A 25,486-nucleotide genomic window follows, 5' to 3' on the forward strand; every position below is an offset into this window, starting at 1 on the left:
TGATACGCCATTAAGGCTACCTTTGGGAGGCCTGTGATTTAAAAAAAATTGCACTATATAGGTAATGACAATTTTCCATTGGTATTCTCTGCATTTGAGTGTTATAAAAATAAGAAAGATGTTGTAGATATACATGTTTGTTCAACAGACAGCAAATGTTTCTTTATCTATAATACGCATAAATCATTCATAGATTCAAGTGTCTGCTACATGCTTAGATTATAGGAAATGTCTCAAAGTGCCAATAGCAACTGCAGTGTTTCCCTTTACACACATGTATGCATTAGGGACGCACGCTGGAGAAAACTGACACACACATTTTGTTGCCGTGCGTTTTTTTAAGCATAGGATTTACATAATGTGATCATTATTTAATATCAAATGCATTGGACGAGGGATGGCATCGTGTATACTTTGAGCATAGGCACTGACTTGTTCCCCGCTTTGTTTACTCCCTGTGTTGCGCTCCTCTATTCATATAGCGGAGTGCAACGTAAGGAACATACGAAATAAGGAAACAGACTACTAGCATAGGCAATGTTATGACGGAGTAGCTTTCCCTAATCTCGTGAGCCCTCACACGATTTCCATCAAGCTCAGCAAGCTGTCATCTTGATGTCTAGCCTCAACGCTTGTTGCATTAGAAAGTAATCTCCAGATTAAAATGTCGTGCACTAAGAATCATTAGCGAAGAAAGAGAAAGATTCAGAACACAAAAGAGTAACTGTGGATCTAACTTTAATGAAAAATGGAGAAAATAATTCCCTTGACAGGAATATGGCACATCCATTAGGATTACCGGTGTGACTTCTGATTGCGAAGACTGCAAAGGTGAATAATCCTTTCATAGCAGGGTTAAAGAATTTTTACAAATCTGTCCTCGCTTGCCACAAGATGTCTGGAGAAAACATTATAACCCAAGACATTCTTTCACAACAAAGAAGTCAGTAAACTTGCCGAGACAAATGCATTTATTTGGATGACACAGTCAGAGTGTCATTGCAGAAATGTGTTGTTTTTTTTAACTTTGCTGCAATAAAAGATCATCAAGTTCAAGTGCAACTTATTAGAAACAAGATGAATCATTAGCCTCCTTGATTTTTGGATAAATTTGTTCTAGGATGAAGTACAATGAAATCGATGATAGTACACATTTTTTTACAGGCAGGAAATTATCTGCCATTTGGTTAAAAATATTTATTATGCTTTTTGTATTGGCCTGTACGAATGTGTTGGTCTACAAAATTGCTTCAAAACAATTATAAGGAGAGTACGACTTGAAAAGAAAAATGAATAAAATTATTATTTGAATGGACAATGCATTTGCTTGTTAGTTTATTTGTATGTTTGGAGAGAGAGAGAGAGAGAGAGAGAGAGAGAGAGAGAGAGAGAGAGAATGTTGTGGAAGTTGCAATATCCCATTTCAATCTGAAAAAGTACAAGTCAGATGAAAATTTGTCAGTACATTTTTGATCCCCACATTATTTATTTGACCCCCAGTTCTGAGACACCAAGGCTTTTTTTTTACCCTCAGTTTTACACCCCTGGGGGTACACTGCGACTAAGTTTCTAAACTTCATTCAGTAATTTTTACAATGGCTTTTTCTATTAAGCATACATGGAACCCATGGAAGACGCAATATATACTGGGATACTCAGATTACTCAAAGAGTTCATATGAAAATTATATAAAATTCTAAATTCATCTACAGGCGATAAATCTACACTAAAACTGCTTTCCATGGTCCCCAGTATACTGGAACAGCCATTGAAATAAACATTATAAAAAAAATTTAATTTGCTTTTCTAGGAATTTTAATAGTCTATTTATAAATATGTGGCTCATCAAATCCCTCTTTTATAAGTAGGTCAAAGATATCCTTAAAACCCCAGAATTGCGTAAATGATAATAAATTTACTGCATCTTCAGACGATGGATCCCACTGATTTGTGTCCTTCAGATGTTGTATTGCTTTCCCAGCAAATTCCACTGATCCCATAAATAATGGACCAATAACACATTTCATTGTTAGTGAGACTCCCTCTTGGATCAGAAGGTCAATCACATCACACCTCTGAAGACAGTATGCTATTTCTAATGATTCACTTGCAGCATCACTCTTTGGATTCCAATTACCACTGTCTTTCAAATGTCGTATTGCTTCTACAGCAGAACCCATAGATCCCCTGAACAACATATGATGAAAAATATTCAGTGTTAATGACACTCCTTCTTGGATTAGAGTATCATACACATCACGCCTCCCAAAACGATAAGCTGTTTCTAATGCTTCACTTGCATGATGACACTTTGGATTCCAATTGCCAGAGTTTTTTAAATGTTGTATTGTTTTGTAATTGACTCTAGTGATCCCAGTGTCATACTACAAAGGCTCTCCATTGTTAGTAAGACTCCTTCCTGGATCAGTAGATCACACACATCGTACTTCTGTCTCCAGTAAGCTTCACCCAATGCTACTGATGCAACATTGCACTTTGGATTCCATTCACCAGTATTTTTCATATGCTGTATTGCTTTTATAACATACTCCAGTTTCCATAGTATAACATCATGCAGATTATTCATTGTTAATGAGATCTCCTCCTGTATCAGCAGATCAAGCACATCATACTTCTGAAGACGGTAAGCAATTTTAAATGCATCAAATGCATGCTCATACTTTGGATTCCAATTTCCAGTGTCTTTTAAATGTTGTATTGTTTTTTCAATTGACTCCAATGATCCCAGTGTCATCAGTGATGTACTACAAAGGCTCGCCATTGTTAGCGAGACTTCTTCCTGGATCAGCATATCACAAACATCAAACTTCTGTCTCCAATAAACTTCTTCCAATAATTCCAATGCTTCATCACACTTTGGATTCCAATTACCAGTGTCTTTCAAATGCTGTACTATTTTCGTAACAGGCACCAATGATCCCCACAATAACATACCATGAATATCCTACATTGTTAAAGACACTCCATCATGAATCAGTGCATCACATACATCATACTTCTGTACAATATATGCAGTTCCTAATGCTTCCGATGCATCAGTGCAATTAGCATCCCATGTATCAGTGTCTTTCAAATGCTTTATCACTATGGCAACAGCCTGCTGAGAAGTATGTGTGTATGCCAACACAGAGGCAAGCATGTACATTGATACTTTTACTCCATTCTTCATAAGATAATCAGCTATATCTAACTTTCCATTACAATAAGATAAATACAGAGCTATGGAAAATGGAATTTTGTCTTTTCCAATCAAATGATAATCAGAAGGATGTAGTTTCATTTCAAGCGAATGTGCACAAGGATGGTTGAAATATACATGTATATTTGTCCCATATTCTTTCAAATGGGAATCCCATTTACTATGGTCTATCAGATGTTCTACCACCTTAATTAAAGCATTTATACCTCCCTGCTGTACAACATCTACTACATGCCTGCTATAAAGTGTGATCCCTTCTTTCAATAAGAGCTCTATCAAGCTATGGTTTCCTGATATATAGGCTCTAAATAGTGCTTCTTTTGCCTCGTAACTGTCTGGATTGAAAACCTCACTCCTCTTTAAGGTCTCCATGATAGTCTAAACTCTTCTGAGGTCACCATGTCTGGCAGCATTACAAAGGCTTGCATGTGTATAACAGGCATTCTTGGCAATTACTTTGTCTGCAATCTGAAAATGTCCAAAGTAGACAGCTAATTCCAAGAGATTCTGCTTCTCTTCACATTTCCAACAGTCAGAACTTTTATTATTATGTGTGCATTCCAAGAATTCCAAGAAATGACCAAAAACTAATGTGACAACATCTTCATTATCTTGTAATATGTATTGCAAGAATGTGATACATTCTCCTTCTGATAAATCCTGGTGAATGAACACATGCCTTGAGTTTGAATAATAAAACGTCTGTGGAGGATATGGATTATCCATGAAAAAATCCTTGATCCTATTACCTTTGTACAACTCGTCTTTCAGTTTCATCAAAAACTGGTTGTGCTTGAAAGCGGAATGTTTCACAACATTCTTTGCAAGCTTTTTCTCTACAACATCATTAATGATCCTCTTTGCCAGAAGCCCATACACAGACACAGGTAAAGATACATTCTGACAAGTTTTGTCTCTGGCTTTTGCAATGAAGGTTCTCTGCAATAAATATTCGAGGTTGCAGTGTTTTACAACCAACTCTACACAACGATCCCCAAGGACTTGTCCAACAGCTTCATATACTGTAGCATGAGAGAATTCAAAACAGTGCTCTTTAATGGACTTCAAATGAGGGACTTCATCTGAAATGGACTTCACAACGTACAATCCCATAAAATTGTTAAAAGAGTCTCTCAGTAATGTAGCAGTTGCCATCTTCTTGGAAATGTGGAGATAGGAAGAAATTTCAATCAATAAACATTTGCTGTGCTCAGGCATAGTTTCAAGTGATAAATGTTCTTCAAGTATAGCACCACTGCAAAAAAGAAAAGCAAGAGAGAGAAATCTTGTCTTCTCTAAATTATTCATATTCAAAACGAATAATTTCTCAGGAGATTTGAAGAACTCTGGGCCACAATCAAACAAGGCACTATCACCTGCAAATAATGAACAGCACTGGGGAAAGCCAATCAAGCCACTAAAATTAGCTATGCATTTTTCTTTTTCTTCTTCGTTCATGTTTATTTTCTGCCTTTCAAGTTCTCTATTCAAAATACCCATCTTCCCAGAGTTGTTTAGATTTTCTGATGACAAAATTATTGACGAATCACCAGAAAAGAACTTCACTGCTCCTATCTTGGAAGAAGCCTTTGATAGTATATCGATTCTTGTGGTAATGATGGCCTGTAATTTTCCTGCATCAATGTGTTCCTGTATGGTAGGTAGATAAACCATCCATTCCTGCAGAAGGCTAGGATCAAGGTCAAACTGCCCAAATATGTCATCCAACACAACAATATCTATCCAGTCTGTGTCCACTGTCTCCCACTGTCTTGGACAATGAACCACCACACGTCTATCTCTATACATTTCATCATCTATCAGGTGAAGGGCTGTAATTGTCTTGCCTTCCCCTGGGTTACCTTTGATGAAAATATGTCTTTTCTTTTCTAAAAGTATCTTAGCTTTCTCTGCCTGTGTTCTTGGAATGCACTGTAGCTTTCTAATTGTATCAAGCCTGTCCTCTGTCTGACCTTGTAGAAGAAATAAATAACATTCAGTAAATGGCAAAATATCATGCTGAGGAAATGCAAGCCAAGTGCCATTTCCCAAAGCAGCTGACCGGGTAAGTGTTGAACCTGCAACTCTTGGAACATTTGTCTGTGACTAGAAAACATTCCATGGCTTTCCTTGGCAAAGCCCTATACTTTTATTATTATTGGCTTCCCTTCTCCCTTCCAAACCATTATCCTGAGGTGAAGTTGTAACCCAAAGTCTGTTAATATACTGCATTGTGTCATATAATTGCAGGTACAACGTTTGGTCAAAAAAGTTTTAAAAACGCTGGCCAATGCCTCTATGTTGAGTTTTTTTTTTCTTTAGAAAATTGGTGTTTTACACATCAAAATGTATCCATATACTAAGTAACATAACTCTGTGGTCCAACATAACTGGTAAACTGATTGCATTAAAAACTTTAGCACTTAGATTAATCCAGTATGTGGATGGATGTATGATGTATGTACACACTTGATTATGCATATGGACGTCAACACCAAAATTATCACTATGGCAAGTTTCAGCCAAGGCAATCAGGACTAAAATTGCCAAGGGAATTGCAATTCTGTGTATCAGAACTTTTACCCTCCTCCTCCTCCAAAAAGGACAAGTTCCAAAATCATATCCCTCTTACATATGGCCACCAATAGGATCTAAATAATTTATAGATTGCAGAGTCTTGTCTGGTAATTGTTAAAAATTATCATAAACTCAGATAACATTGACAGACAGGTTGACATGGGATCTAAATTAAACTGCCTATTAGCAAACATCCTGAGACATGTGACTTGACAATGAAGAAAACAAATCCAATTTGGTAGCAGACAATAACTGAAATTTACATGTCTAATTCTGAATTACATGAAAATTCACTGAAATGAAATCGAGGCTTAATAACTGAAGGTAATATAGGTACATTAATGTCTTTCAAATCATAAACCTACTATACACAAATGCTTACTGTCAACTGAGATTTTAATATAAGGTGATAAATGTAAAAAATACATTAGAGATATGCAGTATGACCGGTTTAATGGCTTACTATGGTATTCTTTCCAGTGGTATGTACTGTAACTTTTTCACTGTAACAGTACTATTGTAGTTTCCATCAGTAAAGACTGTATGGAAACTCACAAGTTCTGATTTCTTGAGTGTTTTGTTTACTGGGCCCTTCTGATATCTTACTCTGGTGTTGACATCCCACTCACAATGTCCCTTTTGATTATATGAATTACATAGCCAGTAAATTGTAGGCTTCATTATGTACATTTCCTGTTTTTATCAACAAACTCTCTAATGTCAGCACAATGTCTTACTGGTTATCACAGCTATTATATAAGCTCAATCAAGTCACTTTGGTTAATCAATCAGTTTATACTTCATCTTAAAGGAGAGTTCATTAAAAAATATTGAGAACAAGATAGAAAGAGAGCAGTTGAATAATTTCGCCCAAATGTATTCCATGGCTTTGGAAAAACGGTTTCAAATTGCAATTGTTGATAGACCACAAGCATAAAATGCATGACAGATGCAGCGCCATGACACAAGCTAATTTGGCTTTTTTTCCAGGCAAGCTAATAACAGTTAATTGTAACAATGCATAGTTCACAAGGAACAATCCCCTTTAGGCACCTTGATGACAGAAACAATCCAAATCATTGGTACAACTGCATAAGGCCAATACTAGTGTACTTCATAAGATTATTTAATAAGTATACTGCATGTAAATATATGTATGTATGCCATATTTACCTTTCAGCTGTCTCAGTGCATCACTCTCTGGTCTTTTTTGTGACTTTGCTGAAAATATAAATTTGCTACAATTAGAAATGTCATTCTTTAAATGTCTTGTTATGACTCTATGGTCTTAAAATAAGTAACTGAAAGAAACAAAAACTTTTTTGCCAAATTCAATAAATACTTTATTTCCAAGAATACTAAGTGAAAATTTAAAAAGAACTTACAATATTGTGACATAGATCCTAAACACCTCAAAAGGTCTTATGACAAGATCCAATGAGTAAAGTTCCAATTAAATTCAAGTGGTGTTCCAAATACAAACTTCATCTCTGAATGTGTTGATTGCATGTAGTGGCCATCAATGTTGTGAGGTGACATCAGTTTTTTTGTTGTATCATAACATTATAATCCAAGATGTCCTTGTCTGAATTCAATAGTTTAATGTTTGTCCAAGAAAATTACTGAACCCTTTATAGGTCCAACAAAATAATAATTATTACATCAATCCAAATTAAGCCTGATAACAATATAAATGATTCTGCTTTTAATGTTATAGCGTGAGTGAGTAATTTCTCAATAAACAAGATTATATATATTTAAAAAATAAGAAGCAAATGAGAAACAGAATGAAGGTCAAAAGTTAATTTCTAGAAAATTTAAATTTGTCAAAAGATGATAGAACTTGTTACTAAAATTATAATAAAAATGTGGTAAACATCAAGTACAACCGGTCCATCCATGTGAGAATACCAATGTTCTTAAGATAATGAATTAAGATAATTAAGATAATGATCCTAATGTATAACCTACAATCACAGAGAAGAATAAGCCATGTATTATGTCGTTTACATAATGTCAGGTACAAAATGAACTTGATTGTGAACAAACTCAGGTTACACATTACAATTATACACTTCATAAATATTCAAATTAAAATTAAAATTGTAAAAAGTAAACACAGGTGTACTGCCAATGTTACATGATATTCATATTCTTATAATATTTATGTTATCAAGGAGAAATTGGATTCCAGGTGTACACAGTGGACGTCCGGAATCCACGTGTATACAGAGAAGTCAAGACAACATTATTGATATCTGTAAGAATAAGGAATCCATCTGTACCAAGAGGAACTCATGACAACCTATGTTATCCTGGAGAACAGGGAGTCCAGATGTACACAGTGGAAGTCAAGATAATATTTCTGCTATACAGGAGAACAGGGAGTCCAGGTGTACACCGTGAAAGTCAAGATAATATTTTGTGGGAGAACATACAGCCGAAGTGCACCAGTACACAGTGCAAGCTAAAACAATATTTATATTATCCAAGTAACTGGAGTCGAAGTGTACACCGTGGAAGTCTAGTCCATATTTCTGTTATCTAGGATAACAGGGAATCCAGGTGTACGCAGTGAAAGTCAGTACAATATTAGTTATCCATGAGAATCAGGAATCCATGTGTATACAGAGGAAATCAAGACAATATTAGTGTTATGTCTGAAAATAAGGAATCCAGGTATACAAAGAGGAAGTCATGACACTATGTGTTTCCCATAGAATAAAGAACCCAGGTGTTCACAAAGTCAAAATAATTTTTATGATATCCACGAGAATAAGGAATTGAACTGTACACTGAGATAGTGGGGCCCCAAGTGGCCGAGTGGTCTAAAGCACTCTCCATTATGGATCACTGCCATCTCTGTTTGTGTGGGTTCGAGTCGAGGATTCGGCCAATGTGGATATGTGAGAAAGCTTGGTAGTAGCTTCTCGTGGGTTGGTGGTTCTTCATGGGGTCTTCCTCTACCATTGATACTGGCCGCCATGCATAGCCTATCATGAGCTGAAAAATGGCGTTAAACCCAACAACAACAACACTGAGGTAGTCTAGACTACATTACCGTTGTTCTTGAGAAGAAGTAATTCAAATTAACCCAAAATAATTCAAGGTATTAAATCAGACATTGAAGAATCTAGCTGTATCTGAAGGAAGTGAAGACAATACTATTGTGATCCAGAAGAATAAGTAATCCAGGTGCACACTGAGAAAGAATTTCGCCACTGCCAGTCCCAAGCCTGTGTGTAAAAGGAGGAGGGTTGGGTGTGGGACTAGCAACCCAACCATGTAAAACCCAACTTGCTACAAAAACACCAACATAAGAAAAACCAGAAACTGAAAGCCTGAGGGAGGAAGGGTCTTCTTCTGGAAGATTTATGATGCATGTGGTGAAAGCCGCGAGCCCGCGGAAACCATAAACAGACCACCCTTGTATCAAACAGAATTAACATTGCAAAATGGAATGTGAGGACAATGTATGTGGCAGGAAAAACAGCACAAGTATCAGCAGAGACCAGGAACTACAATCTATCCCTACTGGACATTAGTGAGACAAGATGGACTCAATCCGGACAAAGAAGACTGATGACAGGAGAGATGCTACTGTATTCAGGACATGAGGAAGAAAGGCGCCTCATACATTGGGGATGGGGCTCTTGCTGTCAAAGCAAGCATATAATGCACTGATAGGATGGGAACCACATGGGCCCAGAATCCTCACGGCAACGTTTAGAACCAAGAAGGAGAAAATAAAGATGATTGTCATATAGTGCTACGCTCCAACAAATGACGGTGAAGAAAAAGATAAGGACCAGTTTTACATCAGACTACATAATATAGTAGAGAACTCCCCAGGCAAAGACATCAACATCTTCATTGGTGACTTCAATGCCAAAGTTGGGTCAGACAACATAGGGTATGAACAAGCCATGGGGATCCACGGCCTGGGCGAGATGAACGAAAATGCAGAGAGATTCACATACCTTTGTGCACAGAACAACCTGTTCATCTGGGGCACCATCTTTCCCCACAAGAGAATCCACAAGACACATGGATATCACCAGACCATTTGACAGAAAATCAGACTGACCACATCTGCATAGCCAAGAAGTTCAGAAGATCCCTGCCAGATGTGAGGGTGAAGAGGGGAGCAGATGTGGCATCTGACAACCACGTAGTTGTTGCAAGGCTGAAACTTAAGCTGGAGAAGAAAAGAACGTATAACATCAGCCTGTTGAAAGATGCAAAAATTAAAGAATTCAGACTGACGCTTAACAACAAGTACAGAATACTACAAGGGCTTCTTGAAGATGAGGTAGACAATGCAAACAACAGATGGCAGAAAGTTAAAGAGGCAATAAAATCAACATGCCAAGAAGTACTAGGCCCCATGAAGCAACAGCAGAAAGAATGGATTTCAGCCGAAGCATTGCGCAAAATCCTGGAGCATAAACAGAAAAACGCAGCAGTAAATAGCAGTAGAACAAGAACTAAAAAGTAAAGGAACAAAACGAATACACCTATCAGTATCAGGGAAAGTGTTCAACCAGGTCCTGTTGGAGAGGATGAAGGAGGCCGTTGACCCACAGTTACGAGATGAGCAAGCTTGCTTCCGGCAGAACAGATCATGTACAGACCAAATAGCTACTCTTCACTCTACATCAACTTTGTCGATTATGAGAAGGCATTTGATAGCATGGACCGAGAGACACTGTGGAAACTTCTTTGCCACTACGGCATCCCAAAAAAGCTTGTGAACCTGATCTAGAATACTTACAATGGAATGTGATGCAGAGTCATTCATGCAGGATAGCACACAGACAGCTTCCTAGTGCAGACTTGCGTGAGGCAAGGCTGCTTGCTGTCGCCATTTCTCTTCCTTCTTGCCATCGATTGCATTATGATGACGTCCACCAATGGGCAGAGAAATGGGATCCAGTGGAAATTGTGGTGTCAACTTGAGGACCTTGACTTTGCCGATGACCTAGCACTCTTATATCATAGCCAGCAGCAAATGCAGGACAAGACCGACGTACTGGCAGCCACATCAGCACAGGTTGGTCTCAACATCCACAAAGACAAGACCAAGAACAAGAAACACCTGATGACACAACCCTGAAGCGGACATCACTAAGATGGGTCACACCTAGAGTCAGGTTGAGGGGATGGCCCAGGACAGAAGCCTATGTTGATCTTTTGTGGGCGGCCTATACCCCAGAAGGGATGACGGGCAAAATTGATTGACACTGAGAAAGTCAATAGATGGAATGTTTGACGGTGATAACCATATCATTAATACTCACTATGGTTGAATCGGATTCAGATGTGTCAGAAATAGCATTGCAGTTATGTGCACCAGTTCTTATTAAATTTTATTCAAATTTCCGAGTGAGACAGGCATGGCTTAAGCCAAAATAACAGTTAAATTAAACCTTCCAGTGATCTTGATTTTTATGTTAAGGATTTTGTATGGTATATACCATCTACATCTACAAACTTGTACAATACATTTTTTGTATTCATCCATAGTAAAGCTTTACTGTCATTTTCATTCAGACTTTAAATCAGTTTTTACATATATGTGCACTTAATATTTATAGTATTTCCCTACATGTACTTTCTTTACTTTCATAAATGTTGTGTTTTCCTCCACAATGTTATTTAAACATATATGCTTGAATTCAACATAGGCCTTCTTTGCAGTAGTGGTCAAATTACTTTCACTATAATTTTGGTTGAAACCAGTCTGGTCCATCTCTTTTAAATGCATATCAAAATCTCTGATTCCAAGAAAAGTGTTTATTTGATCCGTGTCAAAATGAATCTAAGATTACCGGCAAGTTTCATTTGAAAGGATGGTTTGTTTGGTGAGAATTTTTTTTATATTTTAGATAATCTTTTCCATGAGCAGAAATATAATCATCCTCTTCAACATCATGAACACAGCAATAGGAATAATTGATCAGAAAATTAACAAAGCTGGGGCAAGTAATCAGAAAATTAACAAAGCTGGGGCAAGTAATCAGACAATTAATAGCAACAGGGGCAAGTAATCAAATAGTTAACAGCAACAGGGGCAAGTCATCAGAAAATTAAAAAAATAGAGGCAACCAATCCGAAAATCAAGGGCAATAGGAACATATTATTCAGAAAGTTAACCATAGGGGAAACTGATCAGATAATTAACTTAGTCAAAGCAAATTTTCATACACAATTTCACCTTGTTGCTGTGTAAAATTTTGGGTTATAGTTTTCACTGGACACATTGAATCATACATCCTTAGCTTGATCTGAACGCCATCACAATGTTAGTGAAAATAGATAATATGTATTTAACCTGCTAACAGACTAGATGAAACAATGGCATGGGCGAAACCTGATCTGGTACTTGCCATTTGCATTACTAGTCACATGACTTCACAAATCTCAAACAACAAAATTTAAAGTCTAATAGTTATTTGATATCAACAACAAACTCGATACTTTTTGCAAAGAACCGCAATCTGGCCAGTCTGATTTATCAAGCAGAGAGCACATGTCAATGTGGTAGTCATGTGATACAACACAACTCGAGAAGTTATTATCGGATTATATAAATATGCAAAATGTTGTGTTCTTTCGTTTTTGTATTTTTATTACAACCAGCATAAAACTTTCATGTAATACTTTTTTATCTTTTTCTCTACAACATTTGAAAATGTGGGTTGTTAGATTTGTGTACTCGTGCAACTAGCAATGCAAATTGCGAGTACCAGGTCACATTTTACCACCGCCGATGTTTTATCTTGTCTTTCAGCAGATTAAAAACATAATGACTGTAATACTCACAAGTTCTGAGAAAATAAGCTATTTTCATATCAATTTCATGCATGTATCCCTCGATCTAGCAACCTTTAAAGTTTACTAAGCCATCCAGTAAGCAGACTAATTTTTTATACCTTCCATGAAAGGAAATATATGAATAATGAGCTGACGTTGAAAATATGTCTACTAGACGAATCTAATCCACTGAGCATTTGGATTTACTCAACATATAAATTTATCACTCACGATCAGTTTAATTACGACTCAGTTACGTACTTGTTTCAGGCGTCAGGTGGTGGCGGAAAATTTACAGGATTTTCCCGTCTTTCATCACTATTTGCAAATTTGTTTTTATCAATTCTCCCGAGTTTTTCCCGATAGCATGGGAACCCAATTTGGAGAACCAAACAGATGCCCGTTTCTTATTGTGGCGGCAACATCAAATAGTTGTATTGCGTGATTGAGGCTGATTTGTTCCCCTGTTTGCTTTGTATGTTTTCATAACAATGGGCGCTTCAAAGTTAATATTTCCTTTGAAATTTCAGTAAACTCTTTTATTTGGGTACATTTAAAACAAAGAAATTGGCTGTCATTGGTCAATGGAGATAGAGTTGCATGTATTTTGGTCTGATGGCAGAGATCACTACACAAAATGTGAGTGTTCTGAAGGATTTAATTCTGAGTGAAAAGAAATTTTACTTACCATCCACATACAAATGTCAATGTAAATATATTAATTATTGGCAAATTGCCAAAAATGGCTCATCCGATTGATCCCTGCTTCCAGAAAAGTGAACACAAAAAAGGAGATATCTCACAACATACAGTACTAAGTTTGCGACTTCTGAATTTCTCCACTCCAAACCTGTTTGGTTGTATATACATATCTAAACAGCCAATAAAAATAAAATATCACTAGATGGTATATTTTTCAGGCAATAAAGAAAAAGATTCCCAATTTGAAACACTGGTGAAGCCCTTCGTGATTTGTGAATAAATATTTTACACTTTATTTTTTGTACATGTAAGAATATATGCATATAAATCTCTTTACTAAAATAAATTTATTCCGAATTAGTTTTTTGGAGGCACATATGCTCTGTGATATGTTTCTTCATTCCTTCTTTTGGTTCTTTCCGGATTTTTCCCCGGGTTCTCCCTCCACCATTAATACTGGTCGACAGGTATAGCCTATCATGTGCTGAAAAATGACGTTAAATCCTACAACAACAACAACATTCCTTCTTTTAATTTAATGATGGTAATCAGTGCTTATATATACTGACAGGTCAAGTTGACTCGTGCAAGTTTCATTAGTGGGAATGGAGATCATAATTTGCTTGTCGAGAGAAAATATACTGCATTTAGTGATCATTCTTGGGATTTAGGAATCAATTCACTAACAAGCATGTAAAGCGTGGCAAAAATAAGTTGACGGAGATGTACTTTGTGAAGCTAGCCATGGGGGGGGGGGGGGGGGGGGCATTGAATTCCTGAATGCATGAAATTGACAGTCGCATTATACATCACTTATCTTACATTGCAAAATATGATCATAGGGTTTTAGTATTAAAATACCATTATCTAAATAAAGTTTCTTACAAAACTATTATTTGGAAAATAATATACATAATATAGATTTGCTTAATACCTGATGTTTCTATTAAAAGAGAGATTCTGTAGGAAAGTAGATATTTTACATTTGATAATGCATTTATTTCAGGTGAAAACAGTTAAACCTATACACTAACGGTGACGCACAATGGAAAGACCATGGAAGTAGTGGAAAACAGTCATGTAATTATTTATTTTGTAATATTATGGCTGCATTGCTTGTTGTCAATAAAGCCATAACCATCCTAACTTTTTTCAATTTTAATTGCCTATTACATTATTAGTCTTGGAAAAATATTCACTACTTATTTTGGCGACATTTTTTTGAAAATTGGCAACAAAATATTGACATTGGCATTTTCTTTTTTTGCGATAACTTTTTTAAAAGCCAGGACCATCCCTGTAATGTGTATGCCGGAAGTTCAACGGCCACATGAGGCCTCATTGGCTGGTTGGCTGCTGTGATTGGGATGAATGTATAAATGGTATTGATAATTTGTTGTGAGCAGACAATCAGTGGTAGTTTACAACAAGCGTGTCAAAAAGTATGTACGTTTAAGAATATACTGTCTTTCAATTAATCCATATCAAATGTTTATTCCTTAATTTCAACTATTTAATTCTGATTTAAAATTCAAGCCATGTCAAGATGAATGTCATGATTAAATTTATATTGAAATTTGTTTATATCGGCACCAATTATTTATGCCGATACCGGTTATTCCAATAATCAGCCCGATTATGAGTATGGCCTATTAATCAGTACAGCTTTATTTTCAAGTGTGTAAAATACTGTAGGTGTACGAAATGGCAGATAATGCAAGGTTGTTCATTGCCAAGGCAGCTGTAGTAAACTGCCCACCCTTTGGACACATCATGGTAGCCATCTCTGGCTGACCCAACGTTACATAATTTGAACCTGCATGTTTCATTTACAAGCCCATCAAGCCAATACTTAAGTCTCTGTAACTCCCTGAATGAAGATAAAACAATGTTAAAGGTATGAAGAGTAAATACATGAACTAAAAACAGAATAAGTCAATCAAGTGTGACAAATAACTTCAGGACCTACGTACCAATCTTCTCACAATTAGTGAAAATAATTGGTTTAGCAGTATCCAGTATCTGTACTTTACAGCTAATCTATCATATACCAACATTCCTTCTCCAGCTGTGTTACCTTTTCTACAATAAATGCTCTCCTCTGTCCTTTCTCTAATATCCTTCTGTAGTTTTGCAACATTTTCCTCAACTGCATCAAGCCTTAGTCCATATGTGGCTATACTTGCTGACATGGTTTTGTTCAACTCTGACAATTGTGAACCAAATGACTGCACAGTCCCTGCAAGTGTGTCACATTGTTCTTCATGTGAGGTTATACTTGCTGACAATTGATTTACAGTTTTATTCATCTCCTGGTGTTTCTTTTCCTGCTGGTGTAACTCGTTTTCAAAGGTGTCCATTCTGGTCTCATGTAACTTCAACTCCTTTTCAAAATCCTCTTGTCTTTTTATTAATTGTTCTCTAATTTGTTTATATTCTTCTTGTAAGGAAACAACAGAGTCTGTTGTTGTTGTCTGATGCAGACCAAGTTCCTTTCTGGTATCTTCTATGGCTGCCCTCAAAGCTGTCATCTCATGGTCCACATTGAAAAACACATCCACAGAGTCAGTATCAATCTGTAAAGAGATAGAGTATCTCAACACATGTAGTTCAATGCTCTTCCCCATTAAAAAGTCAATTATTTTAATTATAACAATGTAAGCTAATGTAAAAATAGATCAACCCATGTCAACTAAATCCATTTATGGTGTGTAATCTTCCTTTAAACTGACTTCAAAAAGGATTCACATGAGATGCAAATATTTATGATAGTGAAATCAGGGTTAGATCATTTTATCGAGGTATATACATGTTCACAATGGCTGATCTGGAGGAATAATATAAATTACCAATGATTTGGGAACGCAAATAACTCAATAAGCTTGTACGTGTCAAGATATTCCTTCCAATGAAATACGTATCTTGAAGACACAAGTAAAGAGCATCACTGTACAGGTCCTTCCAATGCGGCTTACAAAATACAATCCATTGGAAAGAGGCAGAGCTGACATTTTATTCATGACTATTTTAACATTTAAATATTAATCTGCTGTTTTTCATTCAAATATATTAAAAGAATTTTCCTGTAATTGAGACAACCTGCTTCCTTGTTTCGTATCTGTTATAATATCATTTAATTCACATCTAATATTGTGAACCCTCCATGAGACCGATGCTTAAGTTAAACTTCTAGTAATTCAAGAAAATAATCTATTTTGTCCCTTTATTATTTTTGACACCAAGTACTACTGATATACTCTGAAAAGTACCGTACCAAATTTGGAAACATAAATATTTTATTTCTTTGTTAACATGTTCGCAAGATACTTGTAAAGTATGTTTTACATCTATGTTGTGTTTTTAACATTTGATCCATGACTACAGATTGCACTGAGCTATATAAATAGCTTATTTGAGACTGTGTTCAATAAAATTAACTTGTTTGGGGTAATTTCCCATTGGATGATTAAGCTAGGCTGGTTATGCTGTGACATAAGTGGGTTTATGTTGTGACACAAGCCACAAGGGATGCATTGTGACAAAAATAGCATATGAAAATGGAGGTTCAGGACCACTTTATCACTACATGATAAATAGTGCTCAAGAGAGCCCCCACTGATGTATACTACTGTGGTGTGGGGGTCCTGGACCCCTTTAGAGAAATCGGGGTACTGGCCCACTTTTCTGTTAAGCTCACTCATGCTGGAACTGCTGGACCACTTGGGGTTGCCTCATGATGCGATGTTTGTGTGTGTTTGATACATAACTGTGATTATCAGGGAGTTTTGGATCGGTAGTGTCTGTGTGCAAGTGTGTGAATGCCATTGGTAGAGTAACACTTATCATCAAATGGGCATAGTCCTTTTTTTGTATATAATTTGTGCTGTTGTGATCGGGAAGTTTTCACAGAGTAGCAATTCATGTCTAAGTGCAGTGCATGTGTGCAATGCTGGAGGGTGGCTATCTCAGTGCTGACAGATTTTTGGTGATGCAGTACATTTTAGCTCGAAGTCCAATGAATTCTGTGATGGGTATCCCACGAGTTTCATCTTTGAACTTTCCAAGTGCCTTTTTATTATCATCGCAGTGGAATGGGTTGGACAATCATTGAGACCGAACAGTTCTCGGTGTTGATACAAATCCACATAGACATTGTCGGTGTGAATTGCATACAAGAGTTAGTCGATCGGTCATGATCTTGTCGTGACCTTGTCTCTGAACAGTAAAACACGTCACTGTCATGAGCGACCTCTGCTATGAGCGACCATTGTCATTTCCAACCACAATCGTAATGCACGGACCGATTTTACTATAGAAACGCTGTTATGAACAACCACCTGCTTAACGAGACCAGCGACCGCGATTTCTTGGCAAAATATGCATTTTGACACTGCTAAGAACGACCGTATCGCCAACAAAAAAACAACCACTGACTTTAACTTAATCCTTTGTAAACACTAGAGCTCAGGATAAATGTAGTATGCAAACAAAGTGCACATTAAATAACACTATAGTTGAACAACCATATATCGAGATAAACACCTCTAACCATCATTTAATCCTTTGTAACAAAGACTGCATAAATAGTAAAGATTGCTCTAATAAAGTATTAAAAAAAAACTCTGTCTTGCTACAGTACCAGTTTTGTGAAATTTACAACTCCAGCGTATGGTGTCATTTGTAAACTGCAGTAAACCAGACTAAAGTACATGTCACTAACCGCCATTGTAGTGCTAAAGTCATGTGAATAGCCAGTAAGAGTAACATCAAAGGGAGTAAAGATGGATATACGCAGTCAATTTAGAGGTTTGTATTTTTTCTTTATCTTTATGAAAACTCACAAAACGCCGGTAGTCCTTATGTCCCATTAAGAAATCGTATGAAAGGGCTTCAGTGTAGGTTTGAGTACATCGTTTGTCTTTCCAGTTAATCCATAATGCCTGGAGGGTGAATGAGCTCATTGTCTTTAATACTAGTAAGTGAGAATCATTTCCGGATTTTTTTTAAAATTATTTTTTTTTTCTTCTTTTGTTAGTGTTTCACCAAGCCAACATCTGTTTACCTGGGTGCAGATGGTCACAACCTTTGTTTATCGAGCTATAACCCTGTTGATTTAAACTTCGTCTCATAATAAATGTATTATTTCTTCATGAGTTAATTATGTCTTTTGGTTTCATTCATTGGTACATAATATATATTTCTTCCACATTTCCCCAAAAATTGATCAAAACCGATAGTCTTTATAACGTCAATGCTAATAACAATAGTCGAACAAAAAAAGAAAGATTTTAACACTGGAAGAAAGGATTAATGTCATTGAAAGAAATTAAAACGGGGAGACCGCTCAAAAATAGCAGTCATCTTAAGCGTCGGTAAAACCCAAGTTCAAAATGTAATCAAAGACAAGGAGCCCATTAGAAACAAATGGCGGAAAGGTGCACAAGCACAGGGGAAATATGCCACGGCACGACGGACAGTTTACGGAGATCTGAACGAGCGAGTATGGGAGTAGTTATGTGTTGCAAGGAGTAAAAACATACCAGTAAGTGGAAAGTTGATTCAGGAAAAGGCAATAACTGAGATACATGTTCAGACCAAACAGCTGAGTAAAACATGTCAACAAAGAAGTATAATGGATTTCTTAAAAAACAAGTGAATATGTGTAGATGTATATCTTTATTATATAAAGATATTTTGAGAGGAATGCATTCAATATTTAACAAGATTTATGAATAAAGGATATGATATATGTACAGCGAGTATGGGTGTTATTTATTTTTCAACAATGCTAACTATTGACCCTGAAAACCAGTCCATTTTCACACACCTCTTATGAGAGACCACCTGTCTTGAGAGACCGCTTTTGGTTGGAAGAAGGGGCAGTCTCTCATAACAGGTTTTACTGTATTTGTTTTTGACGAAGTTGTAGTGAAACTCGAGCATGAGCATCTTGGAGGGATCGAGAACAAGTGCACCGACATCGATGGGTTTATCAAACTTGAGACTGGTTTTTCTGAATTCGATCGTGACCAATTCTTTGTATAAAAAAATTAATTTGCAGAAAGGCATCGTTGGCAATAAGCTCATCTTGTCACTGAACATCATCGACAATTTTAATAATCTTTGTATGCCTAATATTTGATATGGTTTTTCAGAACATGCTATATTGTTCATGAGTTTGAAGAAGTCTTTGTCAAATACCATGGTGGCACCTGCTTGTTGTGTCGTGTTGAAGTTTATGTAGTGTTTCATCCAATGATTCACTAAAAATCTTCCACAGGAAGAGGTTTTGACATTACCCAACCGTAGAATTAGTCTGTGTCGAAGTAGATGTACATGGGCAGCTTTGTTGGGTCATAGTTTTCATGTATGTGTTGTTGGCAATGGCATGTTTTTAACTGATGAACATGTCTGGATAGGAAAAGAGTTATAAGATCACTCTGGATTGCTTGAGGAGGGCATCCCAGGAGAGTCCTGGCGTGGAAAAATACATGAGTGGATCGAGTTTGTAATGGTCCATGCATGCGTGTCTGAAAATGTCTGAGAGCAGGAGCACATCTGTTCGAGATAGACATTGTGACAATCGCCAAGGGGGGGGGGGGGCTTTACAATCAAACTCATCCCATATCTTGCTTGCATATTGATATTTATTGTCAGTGATTTCTGAGAGAAGGAAGGGGGAACATCATCTTTGGGTGGCAGCAAAGTCTCGTCAAATCGTGATGGGGCATCGATGCATTTGATATGTTTCCATTCAGCTGCAATTTGCTCAAAGAACCATGGTCTTCAAGCCTCGTCATGACGCTGAAGATACGGCAAATACAAATTTTCATTGGTGGAAGAGCATGTTTTATAGCTGATTGCGCACAGGGCGTGCATTTGTTCCACTAAGGGAAAAAATGGTCTCAATCAGGTGATGGTCCTTCCACTTTTCCAAGTCACACTTTCAATATGAAATGCCTGTATATAATTTTTTGTAGTGGTGGTTGAAATGTATTGTTCCACAGCGTGGCATCTGAATCATCTGTAGTTCGTGACAGTATCCAGATGTGACATGATAATGCAGTTTTTGCTGCTGATGGAAGCATTGTAAACAATGATAGCATAAATATCCATGATTCTTATGTTGTGTGTACTGAAAGTGACATGACCAACTGAGGTCTTTGATGTACACAAAATACTTTTGTGAATAAAGCAGATTGATGCTGTGTTGTCAGGCTGTTTTGATCAACATGGGATAGACAATGAACTGCTTATCTCCAGCTTTCATTTCAGCTAGCCCAAACATGTTGATGGGGAGTACATCTTTGAGTGCTTCCAGGTTGGTAACATCTTTGACCGCTGTGGGAAAGGTGATTCCGGTGATGTTGAGGGTATTCAAATATGGCTTGCAGTTGGAGATATGATCAACATGGTCTTCAGTGGGACGTTTCACAGACAGGATCGCCCATAATAGAAGTCATCGTTGTTTCTGACATTGATGCAAGCTTTTGTCTTAATGATTTACTTGGGAAGGGGTACGTGCTTACTTACTTAGAATACACTGCAGGAGTTATTTTAGTCTCCTTGCTGAAACACATGCTGGTGATCGTAAATAAATCCTTTGTTGGCGCCTACATATGCATTTTTGGTTTGTCATGGTAGATGCAGTACAATGGACAACTTTGTGGATGTCTGCATGATTTTATCATGTCTCTGAATGGCTTGTGGATCGATTTTGTGTATTCATTTGATTGATGTTGGCTCATCATGACTGACTCATAATCTCACGTTGAAATCAAAAGAGTTTTGAGAGATTATCTGTTTTTCTAGCGAGGACTTTGTACTAGTCTCAGAGCTTCTTCATGTACTACTGCGATGTGATGATTTCTTGTCAAGTCAGCGTTTTGTACTCGTCATTGAGCTTATGACGTGTAGCGCTTCTTTGCATCGCTTTTAGGGCTCACCTGACTTGTTTGGTCAACTCATGCAGAGAGGCATTCGATCTTGGATAGGGCAATTAAGTATTGCTCACGAGATGACGACCAATATCCTGGATCTGTCAGTAATTTGTGCATTATGTTATGCTCCATTTGTCTTGCTTACCTATCCTTGATCTAATAGGTATATATATATATATATATATATATATATATATAATGTCTTCAACTGTTTCTTTACTTGGTTATTTTTGCTTGTCAGAGACAAATTTATTTATATCATATTGTGTGGTTTATTGGGTTGCTCATGCTTCATGGAATTTTAAGACACTACCATAGGTAGTGTGGTTTATTGAGATACTCATACTACATGGGAATTTTAAGACAATAGTACAGGTAGTGGTAGTGTGGTTTACTGAGGTGCTCATACTACATGTAACTTAAAGAATGTATTACAGTCAGTGTGGTTTATTTGCTTACTCAAGTTACATGGAATTTTCAGATCCTATCACAGGTAGCATGGTTTATTGGGTTACTCATGTTACATGGAATTTTCAGACCTTACTATAAGTAGTGTAGTTTATTGCGTTATTCATGCTGCATGGAATTTTCAGGCCCTATTACAGGTAGTGTGGTTTACTGTGTTAATAATGTTACATTAAATTTGAAGACCCTACTAAAGGTGAGGTATTTTATTGGGTTACTCATGTTACATGGAATTTTAAGATCCTACTACAGGTAGTTTGGTTTATTGGGTTACATGTGTTACATTGAATTTTAAGACCACCCTAAAGATAATGTGGTTTATTGCATTACTCATGTTACACGGAGTTTTAAGACCCTGCTACAGATAGCGTTGCTTTTAGTGTTACTCATGTTATATGGAATTTTAACACCCTACTGCAGTTTATTGGGTGACTCATGTTACATGGAATTTAGAGACCCTAGTGCAGGTAGTGTGGTTTACCAAGGTACTGATACTACATGGAAATTTAGGACCCTACAAAAGGTAGTGTGGTTTATTGCATTACTCATGTTACATGGAATTTTGAGACCCTATTACAGGTAGTGTGGTTTATTGGGTTACTCATGTTACATGGAGTTTTAAGGCCATATTAGAGGTAGTGTGGTTCATTAAGGTACTCATACTACACAGTATTTTAAGATACCATAAAAGGTGGTGTGGTTTATTGGGTTACACAAGTTAAATGGAATTTTAAGACCACACAAAACGTAGTGTGGTTTATTATATTATCATGTTACATGGAAGTTAAAGACCCTATTACATGTAGTGTGGTTTACTGAGTTACTCATTTGACAGGGAGTTTTGAGACCCTATTACAGGTTACTCTGGTTACATGGAATTGCAAAACCATACCAAAGGTATTTTGGTTTACTGCATTACTCATCTTACATGGAGTTTTAAGACCCTATTAAAGGTAGTGTGGTTTATTGGGGTAATCTTGCTACATGGAATTTTAAGACCCTACTAAAGGTAGTGTGATTTATTGGGGTACTTATGTTACATGCTACATGGAATTTTAAGACCCCATTACAGGTAGTGTGGTATATTGAGGTACTCATGCTACATGGAATTTTAAAACAATAGTAAAAGTAGTGTGTTTTATTGGGTTACCCATGTTACATGAAATTACACATTTAAGATTCTATTACAGGTAGTGTGGGTTACTGAGGTACTCATACTACATGAAATTTTAAGACTGTATTACAGGTAGTGTGGTTCATTGGGTTACTGATGTTACATGGAACTTTAAGACCCTACTGCAGGTAGTCTGGTTTATTGGGTTGCAAATGTTACAAGGTATCTAAAGACACTACTAAAGGTAGTGTGGTTTATTGCATTACTCATGTTACATGGAATTTTAAGACCATGTTACAGGTAGTGTAGTTTATTTAGGTACTCATACTACATGGAATTTTAAGATCCCACAAAAGGTAGTGTGGTTTATTGGGTTACTAATGTTACATGGAATTGTATGACCCTCCTACATGTACTGTGGTTTATTGAGGTATTCATGCTACAAGGGATTTTAATACCCTATTACAGGTAGTGTGGTGTATTGAGGTACTAATGCTACATGGATAAAACGTGAACATCTATCGCTATTTCCTTACTACATGGATATGGCCATTATATTAATCATTATATACATGATCCATGCCTGCAATACAGACAAAGAAAACACAAAACACCACAATGAATGTAATGTACATGTAAAGTTTAATCAAAATATTATCAGAAATGAGTATGTGATCCTTACTGTGGAAACAAGTTCTGCCAATCAAATGCAAAATCACATACTTATTAAAATACATTTTGCCGGTGGACTGTTACTAATTCAATGTTGCTTGCTGGATAAGGATGATTTACGATATATGCAGGGACATACCTCAACCTTATTCACTTTGGCTATGTGAGCTAAACATGAAGAAAAGTGCAATAAGAAATAAATTGTAAGATTAAGGAAATATCTAAGAAAGAATCAAGTCAAAGTCTAATTAAAACCACTGGATTATGAATTTCTTGTGTTTCTATGATTTCTCTTGATCACATCCTATAAATCTGTCCTCTATGTGGTATTGCCACAATAAATCATATTTACATAGTTACACAGACCTCTCAAGCATACAACACATGTACCTTGCGGATTGTGTCAACAGCAGCTTTACAGTCCTTCATCGACATCAGACTGACAGGATCTTCTCACAACTGTATGATTTGTTGTATGAAACTCATTCTGTCTGCATCAGAAACTTTCATTTCACCATTATGAATGACCTCATTTCGTACAGTAGAAATCTGAAATTATCAATAAAATATAGAACAAAATATGTATTCATTACTTTGCTTATAATGTTTAGCAGCTAAGTGTGCCTCTTATAAAAAGACACAAATGGAAGTCTTAGTTTTCCTTTGTTCTGGAAATTCAGTATATTCTACAATGGATCTGTGAAAATGGTACAAGAGGTGGTTATATTGAAAACATGGGTGAATGTATACCTTTTGGTTTATTTACGCTTCTGATATGCATGATCTTGAACAAATTGGCTGGCAACATACGGCTTTAATGACAATACATTTTTCTATGGTAAGGAAATTAAAATCAATAATAAATTTTATTCTGATGAACAATATTTTAAATGTAATGCACATAAAGACGATAGCTCTTTAAAATGACTTTACATTAGACCTAATTATTTCAACATCACTGCAATGTTTGGTTATTCACTCAAAGAGTATTCTTCCCCGCTATAAAATCTGTGTCAACTTCAAAGATTATCTGGACATTAATCTGGTAGTTCGTTATAGCTGGACAGCATTATAGTATGTCACACGACCGTAACCAGGTACTTTTTTTATATATGTGAGAGAGTTATGTTACCTAGTGGTGGATGTAAACTAGATAGCTCTGTATGTGACCCAGTTATGTTATATCTTTGGACTGAACCATGTGAGCTTTTATTGGATGCTTAACTTACTGTACGTGTAAGTGTCTGGCCTGGTGAAGAAAGTTTATGATGAAAGTATGTACAGTTGGCTAACAATACTAATAATGCCTGGGCATCACACTCAGCAGGTCCTGCATTGGAAGGAGGCTGTCCCCTTGGCATGAAAATTTTGGCACATTCCCATGGCTTGAAAGGCTATGAAGGAACATGACTGTTATGCCAGTATATTTTCTCTGACGTAGCACAGGTGTGGAGTTTCAAAAGTTCATGAAGCCAAACATCACAGTATGAGCAGCATTGCTTTGGGAATGCCCAAACTCCAGTGTATTTGTTTCTTTTCACACGTTTAGCATCACATATAGTACAAGGTGGTAGTGGCACTGTTTGACCTCCATATATTTGTTGTACTAATGACTGATGTAGATGATCAATCTCACTCTGTATGAAGGTGTGCAGTCCCAATTTCATATAATATAGGGCCAAGGTCACCTTCAGCCAATTAGAGTATTCTTTGTCCTTGACCTTATCCATGGGGGATGATGCTGCCATTTCAACTCTGTTTTTTTTGGTGTATGGTCACGACATAAGCGCTAATCTATCAGCAAACCTATAACAGAAACAAAAGTTGAAGATATACATGCTAAGTATCGGGCATGTCCACATTTTAACTGATCACATATTAACTTGCAGCATATTGTAATAAGCCAATTTTCTTTAACTGTCTAACTATTACGGTATGAAGTACGATGGTTTAAATTTAAAAACAAATTATCCATGCCCT

The 25,486-nt window shown here is 36.6% G+C and overlaps 1 protein-coding gene across 2 annotated transcripts; it reads right to left on the bottom strand.

The window, feature by feature from the left end:
• Nucleotides 1–721: 721 nt before the first annotated feature.
• On the bottom strand, nucleotides 722–25,290 carry LOC149792212 (uncharacterized). 2 transcript variants are annotated; one of them, XM_089970724.1, is made up of 5 exons: nucleotides 24,736–25,290; nucleotides 23,897–24,055; nucleotides 15,393–15,891; nucleotides 6,971–7,018; nucleotides 722–5,193 (listed from the first exon to the last, which is right to left on the bottom strand). In XM_089970724.1, exons 2-5 carry the CDS (start codon nucleotides 23,939–23,941, stop codon nucleotides 3,599–3,601), a joined length of 2,187 nt encoding a protein of 728 aa, XP_089826850.1. In that variant the 5' UTR covers nucleotides 23,942–24,055; nucleotides 24,736–25,290; the 3' UTR covers nucleotides 722–3,598. The 2 variants fall into 2 exon arrangements, with proteins under 2 accessions (XP_089826850.1, XP_089826851.1); XM_089970725.1 differs by lacking the exon at nucleotides 24,736–25,290 and having other exon boundaries at nucleotides 23,897–24,312.
• Nucleotides 25,291–25,486: the final 196 nt, after the last annotated feature.

The sequence above is a fragment of the Sinohyriopsis cumingii genome, chromosome 9, assembly GCF_028554795.1.
Source record: "Sinohyriopsis cumingii isolate HCF-2022 chromosome 9, ASM2855479v2, whole genome shotgun sequence".
Classification (NCBI taxonomy): Eukaryota; Metazoa; Mollusca; class Bivalvia; order Unionida; family Unionidae; genus Sinohyriopsis; species Sinohyriopsis cumingii.

Bases quoted from the DNA above. Each gene is read 5' to 3' on its own strand.
- LOC149792212 (XM_089970724.1), bottom strand. From the start codon at position 23,941: ATGTCGATGAAGGACTGTAAAGCTGCTGTTGACACAATCCGCAAG. The intron at 7,019-15,392 runs GTAACACAGCTG...TTATATTTTCAG, and splicing joins GAGCATTTATTGTAGAAAAG to CAAAGTCACAAAAAAGACCA. The intron at 5,194-6,970 runs GTAAATATGGCA...TTCTTCTACAAG, and splicing joins TGCACTGAGACAGCTGAAAG to GTCAGACAGAGGACAGGCTT.